Below are 16,030 nucleotides of genomic sequence, written 5' to 3' on the forward strand. Positions count from 1 at the left end.
TAGAGTGATCACAAAAGCCTGAATAGACTTTTTTTTTAAGTGAAATATCCCTTGTACAATTGTAAGGTATTTGTACTTAGTATTTCCAATGTAGGCTACTTTTACTTCTACTCCACAACATCTCATAGACAAGCATTGTACGTTTACTCCACTACAATTTTTTGAAAATATTAGTTACTAATACTATAGTTACTTTGTGGATATTGATTATTATTACAAAACATAGCCTACTGTACATTAACCACTTCAGCCCTATCTAGACTTAGGCTATTTGAAAATAGCTGATCTGCAAGCTGTGAGCTTGGTTCATCAGGCTTGATTCAAGCCTCTAAAATGAACACACTCTGCCCGTCTTTGTGGAGGGAAGCCGGGGAGTGGAGGATGATATTTGACGCTGCTTGTATTCCTACGGGCTGAGAGGAGGAGGAGGGAGGGAGGGAGGGGCACCTGCCAGCAGGTAGTGTTGGGTAGGAGCAGGTGAGTCAGATAGTACAACAGTTACAACACACACATATCCAACTAAAATGTCTACATTGCTAAAAGTTTAAAATGGACTGCTTTATTTGTAAAGTAAGCCTTTCCGAGCCATGAGGCCCATAGAGCAGGAGCCTATTTCCCTTTTCTGTAGTGTGAAGCAGCTTTGATGTACAGTACAAGAAGGCTACACCTACACCCCATCAACATGATGCTTGTATGTCACAGTGTCTTTACCCCCAGTACAACCTCTGAGGCTGAGTGCCAAGCAGGGAGGCACTGGGTCCCATTTTTCCGAGTCTTTGGTATGACCCGGCCCGGGATCAAACCCAACCTCCCAGTCTAAGGGCGGACACTCTAACCACAAGGCCACAGAGCTGGTTAATTTGTTGCTCAAATCAAATCACAGGCTTATGGTGTAAAAAAGAATAATAATACAAATAAAGTGGGGGAAAGTCTTTTTTGTACAAGGAAAACAGGTTAGATATCAACATGGCAGGATGACATTTACATCAGGTGCATTAACAATTTTGCTACCATTTTAAACATAGCTGTAGTAAGCAGCTGCCAAATTGTCCTTACCTTTTAACGTGGGCACGTGCACGCATAGTGCATGATCTGTGCGCGACTCATGTAGTAGACCTGTAGACAAGATGACAGCTTTCGAATAAAAAAAACCCATTGGAATAGACAAATCCGTTGCCAGGCAGTATCCTGCTGAATCCGCCAGTATTTACATAAGAAAACGTTGGAAACAGCAGCTGTGCGCTATGGTAACACGTGGGCACGTTCGCGCACATAGCAGACATATGCCAGGTGGGCACAAGAATCAAACAACTATCAAATATAAAAAAAACACGTGAAAAAAGACGATGATATGGCCGTGCAGCTCCTTCCTCTGTTTACAACGCAAACCTATGGGACGGCAGCTGCGATGGGCTCTCAGACCGGAAATACGACCGGATACAGTTAGGGGGCGGCCTAAGACTCAGAAACGGCTATATACAGCGATCATACTTTTAATTGTTTCATAATGATTAAAGCTTAAATTTCCGGGAACGACGGGCATCGCAGCGTGGTACAGCGGGAAATCAACGGTTTTGATGGGGATCGCGGGAAATGAGTTAAGGTGTGTGGTGAAAAGTAGCAGTGGCATCAGACAGTTAGACGTAATGACAGATAATGTACATAACATAGCATGGTTTAAGGAAGAAAGAAACAAGGCGATTAAAAGTAACAAAATCATATCATAGTATTTAGTCATAATAGTCATTAACACAGAATAATAATGGTGTGTCATCAGGACAGTGTGGTGACAGGAAGGATCAATGCTTGTTCAACAGTCATGGCAGTGACCTTTTACATCACTGTTACAAACAGATCAGTCATCATTATTCAATGATAGTGACATCGTGCTTAATTACAGACCATGATTACAAGATAGTATACACATTAATACATGCATGGCATGCACACATGCACCTATGCACGCATGCATGCATGCACGCAAGCACACACGCAAGCACATGGCACACGCGCACCTAATAAATGTATTAAAGACATATCTGCATACAAAATAAAAACTGGTGTCATAAAACTGGAGGAAAGCAGAAGGAAATTGGCATCGATAAATAAGTGTGAGTTTTAGGGGACCAAACAGTGATGGCATCCATGCCATCGTTGTTGCTTTTGTATGATATTCAAAACAAATGGCCAAGGTCTTTGCACATTGGTGTGGCTTTTAATTTTATACTGTTTATTAAATGTGGAGAGAGAGAGAGAGAGGCTATGCCCAGTTATATCATCTCTCTAAACTGTCTAAAGTAAACAAGGTAGTTTTTTTTCCAAATGGATTCACACTGCTGAAGCAGAGACATGTTCCATGTCAACCTTGCAGGATCACACACACACACAGACACACACACACACACGCACGCACACACGCACGCACGCACACACACACGCGCACAAAAAGAACAGAGCACCGTAAAGCATAAAAAACGTGTGTTATGACTATTTTATTTCTTTACCTTCTAGTTGCTATTGAAAATGTTTGGTGGCTGGTGGGGGGATACATATAATTTGGGGGTCCTTGGCAGGAAAGGTTTCAGAACCAATGTTTTAGAAGGAATTTGTAGAATCTGCCTTTTAAGGGTTAAGCAGGGCAGGGCAGAGAAGAAAAAAGAAACGTCCAAGTTCCTGGCAACACCTCATGTTTATTATATTTAATGACCTTCCTTACTGTAAACTCTCTGCTGTGTTTGGAATGTGAACCGACAGAGGATTCCTGTATCTGTGATTGACAGCTCATTATGTTGCATTGTGACCTACATTGTCAGTGTGTCGATGCCTGAAAACCAAAGGTGATTGAGCATCCGCAGGCGTGGGGCGTCCCCGACCCACAGGTTGAGAACCACAGTATACCAGTGCAGTGGTTCTCAAGCTTTTCTGGGTCAGAGCCCACTTCTCAAAGGTGTCCACTTACCTGTAACACCCATCTGACCACTGCCCAACCAGTGGTCGGATGGGTGGGCAATGAAAATCAAATAGTAATAGTAAAAAATCCACCATGGCCACCATGACGCGCACGCACACACGCACGCACGCACACAGGCATGCACGCATTTACGCACACATATAATGTATATCGTCACGGTCGGGCAGAAACCTTGTATCTCCAAGTTTCAAATTTGTATGTTTTTTGTTTTTATGTAAAGCCCTGCTTCATCATACAAGGCTGTCGCACATAAGTAGTGAAAACAGCAGATCTACAAACACACAGCGCCTCGCGGTGCGAGGCGTTGTGTGCTTGTAGATCGGCTGTTTTCACTGGTTTAAATCATTTATAAAATGATGGTTTTGAACATACAAGGTTTCCACCCGACAACAACGATATGGATGTTGATGGGCCGAGTTTAAAAGAATGCACACGCTGTGGCTGACCTGCTGGGGCTGCGGTCAGTCCGCTGTGAGGAGTACATCTTGTTTTAAAGATCTACAGCGAGGGGGAAGAAACCCCTGACAAGGAGGACCCTTGGAGTAGAGGAGATTTTTTCATCCTGATCTGAGGAGCTGTTCAGGACCTTTGCTACATGAGAAAAAGGTTAAAAGTGTTATTTTGAATGCTGCAAAGTGTGGCCCGGGACCCAAATGCGGCCCGAGGGGCACATTTATAAATTTTATGCAAAGAGAAATGGTCCAAAGTTGTTTTTTGGAGCTGGTTACAGGGGGGGAAACAACAATGCGGGTGAGGTTTTATGTTTTGGTTTAATTTCCAGGTAAAATGCATTTTTCTCATGATGTGAATGTTGAGTGAGAAGAAGTAAAATGTGAGAACATGTTTTTGTTTTGTTTTTAGCAATAATAATAACTAGAAGCTCGGACGCCTGAAGGCCTGTCCTGGAAAGGTGTCACTGGACGTTAAAACCAACAACATTAGCACATACAGTAACATATGTGCTCATTAATCTATCCTACAGTAACAGCCCAGCAAACATTTTGAGGTATATTAGACGTCTAATATACGTCTAAACTTATACTAGACATCTAAGTTTATACGTATAAAAATGGTCTACCAGAGGTATAGATATGCAAGTTTTTTAGACGTCTAAACTTAGACTAGACGTCTAATATACGTCTAATAGACGTCTAAGTTTATACCTGGGTTTAAATTTAGACTTCTAATAGACGTCCAGCCATTAAGGTCTAAATATAGACGTCTATTAGACGTCTAAATTTAGACCCAGGTATAAACTTAGACGTCTATTAGACGTATATTAGACGTCTAGTCTAAGTTTAGACGTCTAAAAAACTTGCATATCTATACCTCTGGTAGACCATTTTTATACGTAAAAACTTAGACTTCTAGTTCAAATTGTTTAGTGGGAGGAGTGGTGAGCACTACAGGGCCTCTGGGAGCAGTTAGGGGTCAAGAGTCTTGCTCAGGGAAACTTTGACACATTGATGAGGCCTGGAATCAAACCTGAGGCCTCTGGCTTCCCAGGAAGGCTCTCTAACCATTCAGCTGTGGATGCCTGGATATATCTTTGTTAAGAGTACAGAATTTAGATTACTGGGGGAACATATTCATATGTATATACTTATTTATGAAAGAGTACTCCATGGTGTTTCTCTACAGCTGTTGTCTCGTGACTCAATCACATACCATAAAATGTAATAAAACAATGGTGTCATCTAACTGGTGGAAAAGAGACGTAAACTGACACTGATGAATGCATCACAGTTTGAAGTGAACAAATGGTGAAGGTATGAGGAAGAGTATCAAACTGATGGTGGAGGATTAATGACAAGGAAACAAACAAGCAAAACATATTTAAAATCTATATCAACTGAACGTAAAGTTGAATTACAGCCAGTTTCTCATGAGAAACCATGATTGACGTGTGAAGCTTGAAAGATAATCCATTAATCAATGTTTGGCCCTGGGAACAGTGAAGGTATGAGGAAGAAAGCCAAGGAAGAAACAAATACATTTGACTAAAGTTTCCCCTCTCTCTACGGTATGTACAGTATCTTGTTCCGTCTGTGAACATCGAGTTGAATATCTAGTTATGGATAGACACGCAACACTCACGTGCACAACAGATGCACGTCACACACACAACACATGCACTCATAACTTCATATTAAGCACCATAACAACACTAGTTAACACTAGTTATCAGTCTTGAATGGTCATTCTCAACAGGTTTCAAATGAACCCACATTGTTGGTGTTGAACAAGAAGTCAAGGCCCGATATATTAGGGCCCTGTGCTTGCTTTTGGGTGCCGACCCACTGTTTTTTTTTTTTTTTTCACGTTTTTGTGGGACATTTTTCATCCTGCTGGGGTGTGCTGAACACAGAGGAGTGCAGAGGAGGACACAGTTCAGATCAAATCAAATCAAACTTAAACTTTTTATTTATAGAGTACATTTTCATACAGCAGAGATTGCCAAAAGTGCTACATAGAAAGAAACGAAACATTTCAAAATAATCATACCGTATACATATACAGACATACCGGTATGTAACACTTGGAAACAAAACAGTCTTGGCCATCTGGCCAGTGATGTACGTATATCAGTTATGTGGAGACCCCTGGTACCCATATATGGAGACCCATGTACTGTATATGTAGATATGCTGTACGCAACACAACACATAAAGCACTCATAAGCAGAACAATACTGATATGCAGGGATTCACTGGTCAGTGTTCTGTCAGTCTTGACCAGTGATTTTCAACAGGTTTTAAATGTGGTGGTGACGTCTAGAGGGAAACCAGTTGGACACAGCAATCAGTGATGGACTCACCATGCAGTCAATGACAGAGATAGGACTGATGGCAGTCCCCGATGGAAATGATATAAATACTGAAATAAGAAAAACCTTTTTAAAGAAGTACAGCTAAGAGGACTGAAATGAAAATTGTTGATGCTGACAAAAAGGTGTGTGAGGGTTCTGCATTTTGAGGTTGTACTGTATATATGAGTCATTTTGGTTCTTCTATTTCATTTCTCATAATGTTTGTGTTAATATAAAACTGTTAATGAAGAGCTAAGAACATTATAAGCATTAGCTTCTTCCTGCTCCTTTTAGAACACATCAAAACTTTGTTGTTAATTATTGTTGGGTCAACCCATAGGTGGACTATGTCAAAGGTCAAAGGTGAAGTTCAAGATTAACCTTCGTGGTCGGTCAGAACATAGGAATGGAGAGATATTGAACAAGGGATGTGTGTGTGTGTGTGTGTGTGGGTGTGGGTGTGTGTGTGTGTGTGTGTGTGTGTGTGTGTGTGTGTGTGTGTGTGTGTGTGTGTGTGTGGGTGGGTGCGTGCGTGCGTGCGTGCGTGCGTGCGTGCGTGTGTGTGAGAAGAAAGAGAGAGAGAGAGAGAGAGAGAGCGAGAGAGACATGTTCCATGTCAACCTGCAGGGTCAGGTACACACACATACACACACGCACGCACACATGCACGCATGCACACATACACACACACACACACGCACGCACACACACACACACACACACACACACACACACACACACACACACACACACACACACACACACACACACACACACAAAAACATGCGCGCACACACACACACACACACACACACACACACACACACACACACACACTGAAAAAAAAGAAAGATATTTAATATTGGTGGAGGTTTGCCAAAATGAAATTGTAACCCCTCCACTATACTATAAAAGAAGGTTCTCAAACTCACTCTGCATTGAACCTTCTACTGGAGCTGAACATACACTCAACACACTCAGAACTCCTTTCATCTGAACAACAAGGTGCAACTTGCAAGACTTCAAGATGATTCTTGTTGTTGCAGTTCTGTTGCTGGCTGTAACAGTCCACTCTGCTCCCCGCTGCGATCTCAACCTGGTTATGGACTGTGAGGAAATCTACAAAGACGTCTCCACACAGAGTGGTGTGTACACCATCTACCCCACTACTGCACCTGTCAAGGTCTACTGTGACATGGACACAGATGGAGGGAAGTGGACAGTCATCCAGAGAAGAGTGGACGGCACTGTGAACTTCTACAGACCCTGGGCTCAGTACAAGGCTGGGTTTGGAGACGCATCAGGCGAGTACTGGCTGGGACTGGAGAACATGCATCTCCTCACCAACTCCAAGAAGAAAAAGTATCAGCTGAGGGTGGACATGGAAGACTTTGAGGGAAACACAGCGTCTGCCTCTTACTCCTCTTTCTCTGTGGGTTCTGAGGCTGATGGCTACAAGCTGCAGGTCAGTGGTGTATACATTAAATAGGCCTACTTCACTTAAAGGGGAAGACCACCCATTTTTAATATTGAACTATGTCATTAATATACCTTAGAGGAGTTGTGTGGAAATAAAAAAAAAGTTCCCCCTCTTCTGTGTTGCCTAGAACTGGAGGATTGATTTTGGGGTTTGTATTATAAACTAGACCAGGTCAACCTGGTTGTGCCAGACCCCCTGTCTGTCATCATCATTTATGACATCATGCCTTTTGTAGGCATGTCATCATCATGTCATCATCATATATACCCTTTATATAGAAAACCCGGACAGACAGACCGACATTTGCTTATGTAGGCCTACCCATTTCATGGGTCTGGCAATTACAACTTGATGACATCACACATTGTACTTTACAATACAAACCCCAAAATCAATCCTCCAGTTCTAGGCAACACAGAAGAGGGGGAACTTTTATTTATTTATTTCCAAACAACTCCTCTAAGGTATATTAATGACCTAGTTCAATATTGAAAATGGGTGGTCTTCCCCTTTAAAGGTGATACACCATGAAATTTCACTTTTCCTATTTTAAAACCTTTTTTTGGGGTCCCACTAGCACCTTCTATCCTCACAAAGTCCCATTTCTGACCGTTGTGTTTTTCTCTGGTTTTGAGAAGGCGAAGGTTAAAAGTATCCCACAGGTTCTCAAAACAGGCTATCCAGATTTGCTGCCGATTGTGACGTCATCATCGGCCGTTTTTTTTTTTTTTTTTTTTTTTTCTTTTTTAATTTTTTTTTTCATAAAAAATATTTTTTTCAAAAAAGTGTTTTTTTTTTTCAAAAAGATTTTTGGGGGGTGGAGCAGTTCAGGCCAAAGGTGGTACTGCAGCTGAAAATGCTCTGAGAGCCATTCAAAAATGAGAGGGCTCTCTATTCAGGAGTGGTAATTAACTCTCCCCACGCTTTGAACGATAACGCTCGCCCCATTTTTTACAGAACCTCGATGCCAATACGGCGCTCGTTCGGTTCGTTCGTCTGATGACTGTAAGCTGATGAGGGGTCGCGCGGCCGTTTACTGTAAACACATTTTCCGCTGTGATGGTGTAAAAAATCCATTATGCGTTAGATCAACGGAGAACAATTCACTTCCTTGTTGATTTCCTCTGGCCCGGAGGCTCTGTAGCCAGTGACTGCTCTGAATGTACGGCAACACATAGCAGGACAATTCACATTCATTCTCGCATGACGCCGCCCTCTGCTGCCTGGCAGACCAAAGTGCACTATTGCACAACCAAAAAAAAATAAAAAAAATAAATAAATGTCTGTCTGTCTATCTACTATAACGTCGCAAAGGTAAGCCGCTTTTTGATGGCGCCAGACCCAATAAATAAATAAATAATCTGGCAGTAGGAGAGTTAAGCCTCAAACCTTTTGAAAAACGTTTTTGGGACATAAACAATATGACATAAATACTTTTAAAATGCATGGTGTATCACCTTTAAGGGATATTTCACTTTCAAAAAAGTTTTTTTTTCTTTCGTCTAATCACCCTGGAGAGATTTTATTTGCTTGATTCAGTATTTAGATATTTCATATTCATTTTTTCAGACACGCCACCTTCCTATACAAACCCATTGTAACTTTTAAATTTTAACCATGATAGATTCATCAAAAACATTTTCTTTTTCGGGTGACTCCTGATGCCCTAATGCGTGAGCTGTGTTTTTTCGATGAACTTTTTTAATTTATTTGTATCTTTTTGGGAAAATGAATAAAATGAATAATAATAAAATATATGATAAAATAAAATAAGTTACTGAAAAAACGTGGGTGATTTTGATGAATAATGGTTCAAATGGAATTTGAAGTTGTATCTGATAAAATGAATATCAAATATCTAAATACCGAATCAAGCAAATAAAAATCTCCCCAAGGTGGTCACAAAAGCCTGATTAGATGATAAAACCACATGAAGTGAAATATCCCTTTAGTACAATTTTTAAGTATTTGTACTTGAGTATTTCTTTTGGCTAAATTTACTTCTACTCCACTACCTCTCATAGGCAAATATTTCAGTTTTACTCCAATTATTTGAACACTTTAGTTCCTACTTCCTAGTTACTTTGTAGATATTCATTATTATTACAAAACATAACCTACATTAACCACTTCAGCCCTATCTAGACTTAGGCTATTTGGAAATAGCAGCTCTACAAGCTCACAACGTATCGCGAAGTCAGCTTGTAGATCTGCTATTTTAAAATCATTTTATACATTTTGAAAACATGAAATGGAAGATTTCTGTTTCCAAGTACATTTTGATGCCTACTTTTACTCCAGTAAATTCCCAATACCGTAACAGAGTATTTCTGCATTGCAGTATTGGTACTTTTACTTAACAAATGTGACTTTTTCCACCACTGCTGCAGGTTGCTGGCTTCAAGAATGGAGGAGCAGGAGACTCTCTGACCTACAGTAATGGAGCGAAATTCACAACCTTTGACAAAGATCAGGACACCTGGGGCAAGAACTGTGCACGTCAGTATTACGGTCCATTTTGGCACAAGAGCTGTCACCACGCTAATCCCAATGGTGTTTACCTCTGGGGACAGACAGCTCATCATGCAACAGGTGTGAACTGGTACCACTGGAAGGGTTATAAGTACTCCCTGAAGGCTCTAGCGATGAAGATCAGACGTGTTCCTTAAACATGTTTAGGTTCACATGCAGAGATTCAAAAGCACAGCCGTGGTATAAAAGGCATGATGCAATATTTACTCATTTTCAGGGTTTCATTTTGTTTTCTTTTTTCTCTCTCTTTGAGACTCTGTTTAATCCTAAACTCATACAATATATGTATTGTATCACACATTATTACAGTGGTGACCTGTCGTCTATGGCTCTTAAATCAATAAATAATACAAGCTTTTGACTTAATAAAGAGATGCATTCAAAGACAAAGACGAGGTGTATTTGGTGATTTGGTAACAATTTACTTAAAGGTTTGTGTCTAATGCATTATAATCACCTTTGCCTTATAGGGATTCATATAACTCGTTATAAATGTTTATAATGATGCATAACAATGTATAACAAGGTTCATGAAGTATATTATTAAGTGCTGCTCATACTACATTAAGTGTTTATATAAGTCTGTTTTACTAAGTCTAGAGGGTCTAAGTGTTTAGAGTGTATGTTATGCAGAGAGACTCATTTACAGAATAAGCTGGCTGTTAAAAGTATGCAGGGGTTCAGTAGTAGACAGCTACTTCATTCCTTTTTTAGTTTATTGTAATCATTGTTACTTTATATCGTATAGTGAAAATACATAATGTTTAATTTCCAGAACCAGATCAGAACAGCAATACTATCAGTGAGTGACAATATGTAAAGAGTGTCGTCATCAGTGCCGTTGCCAGTCTAATCAGCGCTCTATGCGCGCGCACACAATCTTTGTGGTTTTTAGGGTGATTTTAGTCGGTTTTTAGGTCGGTTTGGGTGGCTCATTAACTCTTCAATGATATGATGATATTTTTGGGGGTTTTGGCATGATTTCTGACGGTTTTGGGTCAGGTTGGGTGGCTCACTAACTATTCAACAATATGATGCAAAAATGTCAAACCAGCCAGCCTGCTGGAAACAAGATCAATTACTTACCCACCGTCGATGTGTCTGGAGGCTCGCCCGGCAGTTCCAGGAAGGGGGTAGTTGGTTGGTGGGAGAGAAAAAGCAGCCATCCTTGTCGCCAACATTATGTCCGTGTATAGGGCATGACAACGTTTGCCAATATAGACTTAACTTTACTTCAGCAGCTTCGAGCAGCACAACAACACAGCACTGGCATGAGAACGTACATGAATAATCGATGCCAGAGATCACCGCACTTCACAACACAGTCAGTCAAAAAAAGTCAAATGCAGCACAAACTGAGGATCATAAAGCAGAACAGAACACTGGAACGCAGTACTAGCCAGTGAGACATAACAAAAATAAAACTTTTATTTTGACCCACATAGTAAGCAACTGGGTCTTCTGGGTGAGATAATATCAACAGACCTTGAGATTGTGCTCTAGGCGGTCGCCTATACCGCTTATACCTTGCCACGGCTCTGGTCGTCATTCCCTGTTGTAGCAGAGACTGTATCTGGGGAAGAATGCACATCCACACATCAACCCTACAGCTCAGCTAAATATGCAGTGTCTGCCACAGTGTTTAAATTGTAGGCGAGCTTGGGTGGTGCAGCGGTAAAGTGCCTGACCACCACTGCAGAGGTTGCGGGTTCGAATCCAGCGTGGTTCATCAGGCTTGATTCAAGCCTCTACAATGAACACACTCTGCCCATCTTTGTGGAGGGAAGCTGAGTGGAGGATGATATTTGACGCTGCGAGTATTTCTACGGGCTGAGAGGAGGAGGGAGGAGTGGCACCTGTCAGCAGGTAGTCTTCGGTGGTAGCAGGCTAATCACATACAACAGCATGCAGTGACAACACACAAATGCTTGTGGGGAGGAATTGGAAATAATCTGCATATTGAGGAAAAAAAGGGGTTAAACGTTTTTTTTCTAAAATGTCTACATTGCTAAAGGTTTCAAACTGAAAGTTGTATGTGATTTAATTTGTACCTCAACTCAAATATATTGTCACTTCACAGGCAACCATAATTGACAGTAGAATGTCTATTCTGCATGTGTGAAGCTTGAAAGATAATCCATGAATCAATGTTTGTTACTGGGAACAGTGAAGGTCTGAGGAAGAAAACCAAGGAAGAAACAAATACATTTGACTAAAGTTTCCCCTCTCTCTACAGTATGTACAGTATCCATCTGTGAACATCGAGTTGAATATCTAGTTATGGATAGGCACGCAACACTCACGTGCACAACAGGTGCAAATCACACACACAACACATGCAATCTTAGGCCGCGCTCACACATGTGCGTCAGGCATCGTCATCTTATCGTCTGAGAATGGCCACTGGGGGCGCCGTACTAATGCATTGTCAATGGAAGGTTGTTTGGTTTTTTGTCGTTGCCGTGTCTCAAGCTCAACCGCAGCCTGTACGCTCTTGAAGAGACACGGCAACGACAAAACACCAAACAACCTTGCATTGAGAATGCATTAGTACGGCGCCCCCAGTGGCCATTCTCAGACGATAAGATGATGATGCGTGACGCAGATGTCTGTACGGCGCCTAAGGCACCATAACAACACTGATTTACAGGGTCACATTGGTCAGTGTTCTATCAATATAGAATAGTGATTCAACAGGTTTCAACTGGACCCACATATTTGGTGTTGACCAAGAGGTCAAGGCCTAATTAGGGTCCTGTGCCTGCTTTTGGGTGCCACCCACTGGCTGAGAAACAGCATTGTAGAGCAGGAGTTTTGTTTTTGTTATTATTATTATTATTATTTTAACCTTTTTCAGCCTGCTGGGGAACTTGGGTTTTCAGCTTCACTCAGCTGACCAGAGACGGGCATCCTTGAGGAAGCAGTTCAGATCAAATCAAACCAAATCAAATATATTTTTGATTATTTATAGAGCACATTTACATACACCCAGAGATTGCCCAAAGTAAAAACATTTCAAAAGAATTATATCCTAGGCAGGCTCTGTATGGCCAAGGACCCATTGAGAAATGAAAACAATGCTTTCCTGTTTCATTGTCTCCACCAGCTGAAGGCTGAGGGAGAGTATGTTTTCCCCTCCGTCCGTGTGTCCGTGCGTGCGTCCGTGCGTGCGTCCGTCCGTGCGTCCGTCCGTGCGTCCTCGCACTTTGTGAGCGCCAAATCTCAGTCGCCGTTGGCCCGGTTGCTGCCAAAGTGAGCACACACATTCCCTGGATGCCAATCTAGAACCTCTGCCCTAAATTTTTCAAATGGGCCTTTTCTAGCGCCAACTAGTGGCCGATGTTTGCTAAACACATTTCTGTGCACTACTCTTACAGATTTTGTCCAAAAATCCTACAAATCGGTAGGCAATATCTCGACAGTCATGTGATCGACACGGATCTGTCCGATTTTGCATATTCCATCCTGATTGGCTAAGATTGGCTTCCAAAGTTTGTGGGATTGAGCCGTTTTGAACAAAATGCCTCAAATCACAAACGCAAAGTGCAATTATCATGAAATCGCGCACACACGTTCCCACTAGGCCGAGGAAGAAATGCCACAATTTTTTTTTAATCAGCCTCATGGTGGCGCTATAACAGCCCGATTTGTGGTTTTACCTATAACTCCACCGATCAGTTTCAAACTTTGTAAGCGCACTCCCTAGAGGCTAAGGATAAACCTTTGCCCTGCATTTTTCACATCAGCCTTTTATAGCGCCACCTTTGGGCCGACTTATGTAAAACACATTTTTGGATATTACTCCTTGAGATTTTATCCAAAAATCATGCAAATCGGTACACAGTATCTCTATAGTCATGTGATCAAGTCCGATCCGTCTGATATTTCATATTCCATCCTGATTGGCTAATATTAGCTTCCAAAGTTTGCAGGATTGCTCCGTTTTTGAACAAAATGCCTCAAATCATCAACGCAGCTTGCGATTACCGTGACATTTGCCACACATATTCCCACTAGGTCAAGGAACAAATGCTACCTTTTTAACATTGTCCTTTTATAGCGCCGCCAGCAGGTAGACTTTAGCAAAACACATTTTTGGAACACAATGCTTGAAATCATGCATGCAGCGTCCGATTGCCATGAAAGATCTAAGGTGAAGAACATATGCCACCCTTTTTACATTGGCCTATTATACAGTAGCACCACCAGGACGCACGGCCTGGTGGAGACCTGTGCTCGGAAGAGCACTGCTTCTAGTTTATTTTGTTTTATTTATTTTTTTCACCAAGCTCATATTCCAAGTACTATAATTCACATGCATACTCGTCCATAGCTTTATTACTGAAAGACCATTTACACAGAATCCTGCACAGACGGTCATGCATTTTTTTTAATGTTTATTCAGAACACATATTATATAACAATAATGTAGTCTAGGTGCTTTTGTGGTATATTTTTCAGTGGATATTTGTAAAGCAGTCTCTGCATTCAAGCCATCCTTAGTGACAGAAGCAGTGGGCAGTAGGGGTCAGTGTCTCTGGGAGCAGTTAGGGGTCAACTGTCTTGCTCAGGGACACTTTGACACATTGATGAGGCCTGGAATCGTACCTGAGACCTCTGGGTTCCCAGGCAGGCTCTCTAAACATTCAACTATGGCCGGCCGCACCTTGTGCCACACATATTTTGAATGATGTGGTTGGTTAGTGTGTGTGTGTGTGTGTGTGTGTGTGTGTGTGTGTGTGTGTGTGTGTGTGTGTGTGTGTGTGTGTGTGTGTGTTTGTGTGTGTGTGTGTGCGTGCAGATTAATGACAAGGAAAAACATGATTAAAACATATTTTTTAAATACCCCTCTTTCTCTGTCAACTGAACATCAAGTAGAATAGCTAGTTTGTCAAGTGAGAGAGAACCATGATTGACAGTAGAATGTTTATGCTGCATGTGTGAAGCTTGAAAGATAATCCATTAATCCATGTTTGGCCCATTGGAACAGTGAAGCTATGAGGAAGAGAATCAAACTAATGGTGGAGATTTAATGACAAGGAAACAAATGAGCAAAACATATAAAAATAAACGCCCTATCTCTATCTATCAACTGAACATAAAGTTGAACTACAGCCAGTTTCTCTTGAGAAACCATGATTCACAGTAGAATGCCTATGCTGCATGTGTGAAGCTTGAACGATAATCCATTAATCAATGTTTGGCCCTGGGAACAGTGAAGGTGTGAGGAAGAAAACCAAGGAAGAAACAAATACATTTGACTAAAGTTTCCCCTCTCTCTACAGCAGGGGTCTTCGACAGGGGGTCCAGGACCCCTAGCGGGTCCCCAGAGTTAGTACAGGTGGTCCTCCAAATCTTTGAGTGATAGAAACCTTTTTTCTCCTTTTTTTTTATTAACCACTTGAACCATATAGCGTCAATATTCTGAGAACTTTAGCCAAAAATAGCAGATCTACAAGCTCACAACAGAGTGAAAGGTCAAGTTTATTAGGTATTGACGGTTCAAGTGGTTAAATATCTGAAAACACAAATTGACATGAATCCAAAATACACTGATGCTCGTGCTGTATGTACAGTATCCGTCTGTGAACATTGAGTTGAATATCTAGTTATGGATAGACACGCAACACTCACATGCACAACAGGTGCACCTCACACACACAACACATGCAATCATAAGCACCATAACGACACTGATTTACAGGGTCACATTGATCAGTGTTCTATCAATCTAGAATAATGATTCTCAACAGGTTTCAAATGAACCCACATTGTTGGTGTTGACCAAGAGGTCAAGGCCCAATTAGGGTCCCATGCCTGCTTTTGGGTGCCGACCCACTGGCTGAGAAACACCATTGTAGAACAGGAGTTTTCACCAAAGTCTTTTTGTTCATTGATTTTGTTCGTTTCTTTTTTAATTTTTTAATTTTAATTTTAATGTTTTAATTTTTTGTGACCTTTTTCATCCTGCTGGTTAACTTGGGTTTTCAGCTTCCCTCAGCAGAGTGCCGCTCAGAGAGGAGCTCATATTCAAAGTCAAACTATATTTCACATTCATACTTGTGCATAGCTTTATCACTGAAAGACCGTTTAAACAGAATCCTACACAGACGGTCATGCATTTTTTTTAATCTTTATTCAGAACACATTATATAACAATAATGTAGTCTAGGTGCTTTTGTGGTATATTTTTCAGTGGATATTTGGAAAGCAGTCTCTGCATTCAAGCCATCCTCAG

At 41.3% G+C, this 16,030-nt stretch overlaps 1 protein-coding gene across 1 annotated transcript; it reads left to right on the top strand.

Annotated features, from left to right (window-relative positions):
• Positions 1-6,807: 6,807 nt before the first annotated feature.
• LOC308282608 (microfibril-associated glycoprotein 4-like) lies at positions 6,808-9,929 on the top strand (the record flags this gene model as incomplete). The annotated part of the gene is made up of 2 exons (XM_080722995.1): positions 6,808-7,245; positions 9,651-9,929. The coding sequence occupies 2 exons, from the start codon at positions 6,808-6,810 to the stop codon at positions 9,927-9,929; spliced, it is 717 nt and encodes a 238-aa protein (XP_080579121.1).
• Positions 9,930-16,030: the final 6,101 nt, after the last annotated feature.

This window comes from Nannobrachium achirus (genome assembly GCF_963921795.1).
Source record: "Nannobrachium achirus genome assembly, chromosome: 4".
Taxonomy (NCBI): domain Eukaryota; kingdom Metazoa; phylum Chordata; class Actinopteri; order Myctophiformes; family Myctophidae; genus Nannobrachium; species Nannobrachium achirus.